The sequence below is a fragment of the Haliaeetus leucocephalus genome, unplaced genomic scaffold, assembly GCF_000737465.1.
Source record: "Haliaeetus leucocephalus isolate CR32 unplaced genomic scaffold, Haliaeetus_leucocephalus-4.0 Scaffold295, whole genome shotgun sequence".
Lineage (NCBI taxonomy): Eukaryota > Metazoa > Chordata > Aves > Accipitriformes > Accipitridae > Haliaeetus > Haliaeetus leucocephalus.
The window spans coordinates 7,394,947-7,399,787 of NW_010972731.1; the positions used below are offsets into that span (position 1 = coordinate 7,394,947).

Genomic DNA, 4,841 nt, shown 5'->3' on the forward strand with positions numbered 1-4,841 from the left:
AGATCCTGCAGAGGTGAGCCCTGCAGACCCTGCGCCCCCTCCCCACCACACCCAGCCCCCCCTGACACCCCCTCTGTGTGTCGTCCTCCCCCCCTAACGCAGCGTCCCTGATGACTACCGCTGCGGGAAGGCGCTGGGGCCGGTGGAGTCCATCCAGGAACACCCGCGCGATGGCAGCCGGCTCCTCATCGGCTACAGCCGGGGGCTGGTGGTCCTCTGGGAGCAGAGCACGCGCACCGTCCAGCATCTTTTCCTAGGGAACCAGGTACCGGGGATGGTGGGGGGGCTGGCGGGGCCGCGGCCTCGCGTGTATCCACCCCCCCCAAACCCATCCTGGGTGTCAAGCCCCCCGCTGTGTGCTCCTGCAGCAGCTGGAGAGCTTGGCCTGGGAGCAAAGCGGGAAGAGCATCGTCAGCTCCCACAGCGATGGTGGGTACATGGTGTGGGCAGTGAGTGGTGCCGGCCAGAAGACCCAGCAGCCCGTCATGTCCACCATCCCCTACGGTACGGGGAGGGTCGTTGGGGTTGGGGGGCTGATCGCCCCATCCCGGTGCTGCAACCGTGGGGTTGATATTTTTGTTTCAGGTCCGTTCCCTTGCAAAGCCATCAGCAAAATTCTCTGGCGGACCTGCGAGTCAGGGTACGTCCCCGTGGCATGGGGGGCTGCTCCGGTGTGCACACACACACACCCCCCCACCTCCAGCAGCTGGGCCGGGGTGGGGATGGGCATGGCGGGGGGGGGACCTAGGCTGCCGGGGAGGATGCTCTGTGGGGTCTGGGATCTGATGGAGGCCGGTTCATCCCACCCAGGAACCCCTTCATCATCTTCAACGGGGGGATGCCGCGGGCAAGCTACGGCGACCGGCACTGCGTCAGTGTGCTGCAGGGCCAGACTCTGGCCACGCTTGACTTCACCTCCCGCGTCATCGACTTCTTCACCGTGCAGAGCGCCGAGGCGGCTGAGGGAGGTACGTTCTGCCAGGGCGGCCCTGGGGAGCGGGGTTTGGTGGGGGGGGGGGGGTCTCCGCTAGCAGCAGCCATCTCCCCCCTTGCCAGGCTTTGAGAACCCCCGTGCCCTTGTTGTGCTGGTGGAAGAAGAACTGGTGGCCATCGACCTCCAGACGCCGGGCTGGCCCACCATCCCTGCCCCGTACCTGGCACCGCTCCACTCCTCCGCCATCACCTGCTCCTGCCACGTCTCCAACGTGCCCCTCAAGCTCTGGGAGAGGATCGTCAGCGCTGGCGAACAGCAGAGCCCCCGGCTCTCCTCTGCGGTGAGTGATGGGGATGGCAGCGGCGGTGGGGGGAATCCCTCCAAGCCCCCCAGGTTGGGCTGGCGGAGGGATGATGCTTGCTCCCCATGGGTGGGCTCCCTCCATCCCTCCCTCCATCCTTCCCTCCAGGCTTGGCCCATCGACGGGGGGAAGAACCTGGCCCAGGAGCCCACACAGAGGGGGCTTCTCCTCACCGGGTGAGTGGCCTGGCAAGTGGGGAGGGGGGTCCTGGGAAACCCAAAATGTGCTGGGACACATGTGCACACACACACGCACACATCCTCAGCCTCTTCCAGCGGCGGAGGAGTGGGATGGGGTGGCAGTGGGTTCCAGCCACTTTTGTTGGGTGGGCTGCCCCCCTCTCATTCAGCTTGATGGCCGGGCAGGAGTGTGTCACCCGCTGCTGCGTTGTCCCCCCTTGTCCCCCCCCTTCTGGCACCGTGGCTGCCAGCACACAGGCGGCTCTTGTTAGCCAGGCAGATGTCAGGGCTCCGTGCTAACAGGGCCTCCCTGTCCCCCCCCGTCAGGCACGAGGATGGCACAGTGCGGTTCTGGGACGCCTCGGGGGTCTCGCTGAAGCCCCTCTACAAGCTGGGCACCGCCAACATCTTCCAGACGGATTGTGAGCACAACGACAGCCTCAACCAGGCGGGCGAGGAGGAGTGGCCACCTTTCCGCAAGGTGAGGTCCCCGGAACCAGGGCCGGGCGACGTCGCTGAGGACCCCCCCAGCACCCCCCTGCCTCCGTCGGCACCGGAGGGGCAAACCCAGAGGCGGGCACGGAGGATGCACCCATCGGAGCCGTCCCAGTTGTGCCCTGGGGACGTGTCCCCCAGCTCGGCACAGCTGCCGTGTGACGCCCCGTGGGGACACAAGAGACGCTTGTTCCATGTGTCCCATCTCGTGGGTCTGCCCCGGCACGGGGGGAGAGCCGGGGGACGCGTGGGGACAGACTTTTCCCGGGCGTGATGCCCGGAGCAGCCCGTGTGCCGCAGCCGGTACCCGCCAGCTGGTGGGCTGACGTGGGGGTGCACCGGGGGGGGGGGGGGGCTGCCCTGCAGCTGTATGAAGGCACCCAGCTCCCCCCTCCTCGCCTGCAGGTGGGCTGCTTTGATCCCTACAGCGATGACCCACGCCTGGGCGTGCAGAAGATCGCTCTCTGCAAGTACACGGCCAAGATGGTGGTAGCCGGCACGGCAGGGCAGGTAGGGCAGAGGGGGGGCTGCCGGGCACCTCTCGGCTCCTCTCTTGGGGAGACATGGCATGGAGGGGGGGCTTCAGACCCCTGTGCCTGTCCGTGAAGGGCTTCTGCCCCCGGCTTGCAGCAGGGTGGGCTGTCCTGGTGTGGGGCTGGCACATGTTCCCCCACCATCAACGCTTCTCCCCTGCAGGTGCTGGTGATGGAGCTGAGCGACGAGAAGTCGGAGCACGCGGTCAGCGTGGCCACGGTGGACCTGCTGCAGGATCGTGAGGGCTTCACCTGGAAGGGCCACGACCGGTTGGCCCCCAGGAATGGGCCTCTGCCCTTCGCCCCCGGCTTCCAGCCCAGCGTGCTGGTGCAGTGCATGCCCCCCGCTGCCGTCACCGCCATCACCCTCCACTCCGAGTGGAACCTCGTGGCTTTCGGCACCAGCCACGGCTTTGGACTCTTTGACTATTACCGGCGTAACCCTGTGCTGGCCAGGTATGGGTGGGGGTGGATTTTGATGCTAGGGACCCCCCCCCCGCCCAGAGCGATGCGGCAGGGTTCTGGGCGCTGAGTGACGTCGGTACCCACAGGTGTACGCTGCACCCCAACGACTCGCTGGCCATGGAGGGGCCCCTGTCCCGGGTGAAGTCCCTCAAGAAGTCCCTGCGGCAGTCCTTCCGTCGCATCCGCAAGAGCCGGGTGTCGGGCAAGAAGAGGCTCAATGCCAGCAGCCCCTCCAGCAAGGTGGGCAGGGAGTGGGGGTCGCCACGACTGCTCCTCATCCCCACCGGGCAGGGGCTGACCCCCGTGTCCCCCTCCTCAGGTGCAAGAAGCCAACGCGCAGCTGGCGGAGCAAGCAGGACCCCCCGAGGTGGAGATGACGCCTGTGCAGCGGCGGATTGAGCCTCGCTCGGCTGACGACTCGCTCTCGGGGGTGGTGCGGTGCCTTTACTTCGCCGACACCTTCCTCCGAGACGGTGAGACCCCCACCCCGGCTTCCCTGGGAAAAGTCCCCCGAGCTGGGTCTGGCTGGTGCCACGCTGTAGGGAAGGGGGCTCTGACGCTGCTCCCATCCCCGCAGCCGCCCACCACGGCCCCACGATGTGGGCAGGGACCAACTCTGGCTCAGTGTTCGCCTATGCCCTGGAAGTGCCATCGCAGGAGAAGTTTTCGGAGCGGGCGGTGGAGGCGGTGCTGGGGAAGGAAATCCAGCTGATGCACCGGGCACCGGTGGTGTCCATTGCGGTGCTGGACGGACGAGGGAACCCCCTGCCCGAGCCCTACGAGGTCTCACGGGACCTGGCCAAGGCCCCCGACATGCAGGGCAGCCACTCCATGCTCATCTCCTCCGAGGAGCAGTTCAAGGTGAGCCTGGGGCTCGGTGTCCCCACTGCGGCGGGGATGGGACCCACCACCCACAACGTGTCCCATGTCCTCTCTGGGTGTCCCCATCACCCCAGGAGCAAGGACGGGGGCTGGAGGTGACCAGCCAGGTTCCTGGGGCACTCCTATGCCTGTCCCGGGGGTGGTAGCTCCAAGGGGAAGGTGCTGCCCTTTGCCAAGGGCTTCCATGGTGGGAGGCTGCTCGGGTGACCCCTGAAACCCCGCAGGTTCCTGTTCCTCCCTGGTACCCGGCTCCTCTCGTCCCCCCAGGTCTTCACGCTGCCCAAAGTGAGCGCCAAGACCAAATTCAAGCTGACGGCGCACGAGGGTTGCCGGGTGCGAAAGGTGGCCCTGGTGAGCCTGGTCAGCGCCGGCTCCGAGGAGCGGCTGGAGAACTGCCTGGCTTGTCTCACCAACCTGGGCGACATCCACATCTTCACCGTGCCCGGCCTGCGGCCCCAGGTCCACTATGGCTGCATCCGCAAAGAGGACATCAGCGGCATCGCCTCCTGCGTCTTCACCAAGCATGGCCAGGGTGAGGACACCAGCCCTGCGCTGGGGGTGATGTCCCTCGTAGATGGGACGTTTTCTCTGGCTGCAGCCCCGCGGCGGGGGTCCCTGAGGCTCTTTGTTGTCCCCCCCCACCTCTAGGTTTCTACCTAATTTCGCCGTCCGAGTTCGAGCGCTTCTCGCTGAGCGCCAGGAACGTGACGGAGCCGTTGTGCCGGCTAGAAGTCTCCCGGCTCCAGGACACCTCCTGCCTCAGGTGGGACGGGCGCTGGGGACACGGTGGCTTTGCTACAGCAGCACCCCTGTACCCCCACCCCATGGCACCAGCTCTGGCAGTAACTTCTCCCCCCCCACCCCATTTCCTTCCAGCAACAGCTCGACGGCGACGCCGAAGCTGCCGCAGGCGAACGGCACCCACGTCCCGTGCAGCCCCGAGGGCCGACGCTCCCCCACCGACAGCGACCGTGAGTGATCACCCCGTCCCC

At 67.0% G+C, this 4,841-nt stretch overlaps 1 protein-coding gene across 1 annotated transcript in view; it reads left to right on the top strand.

The window, feature by feature from the left end:
- Positions 1 to 4,828, top strand: part of LLGL1 (lethal giant larvae homolog 1 (Drosophila)) — a 7,261-nt gene extending 2,433 nt beyond the window's left edge. Inside the window, exons 2-17 of the mRNA XM_010570601.1 lie at positions 3 to 13; positions 103 to 265; positions 369 to 504; positions 586 to 640; positions 811 to 968; positions 1,057 to 1,274; positions 1,404 to 1,471; positions 1,802 to 1,955; positions 2,375 to 2,479; positions 2,666 to 2,958; positions 3,054 to 3,207; positions 3,287 to 3,440; positions 3,545 to 3,828; positions 4,117 to 4,381; positions 4,498 to 4,612; positions 4,726 to 4,828. Coding sequence (XP_010568903.1) covers positions 3 to 13; positions 103 to 265; positions 369 to 504; positions 586 to 640; positions 811 to 968; positions 1,057 to 1,274; positions 1,404 to 1,471; positions 1,802 to 1,955; positions 2,375 to 2,479; positions 2,666 to 2,958; positions 3,054 to 3,207; positions 3,287 to 3,440; positions 3,545 to 3,828; positions 4,117 to 4,381; positions 4,498 to 4,612; positions 4,726 to 4,828 — 2,436 coding nt within the window. The remainder of the gene's footprint in view (positions 1 to 2; positions 14 to 102; positions 266 to 368; positions 505 to 585; positions 641 to 810; positions 969 to 1,056; positions 1,275 to 1,403; positions 1,472 to 1,801; positions 1,956 to 2,374; positions 2,480 to 2,665; positions 2,959 to 3,053; positions 3,208 to 3,286; positions 3,441 to 3,544; positions 3,829 to 4,116; positions 4,382 to 4,497; positions 4,613 to 4,725) is intronic.
- The last annotated feature ends 13 nt before the right edge of the window (positions 4,829 to 4,841 follow it).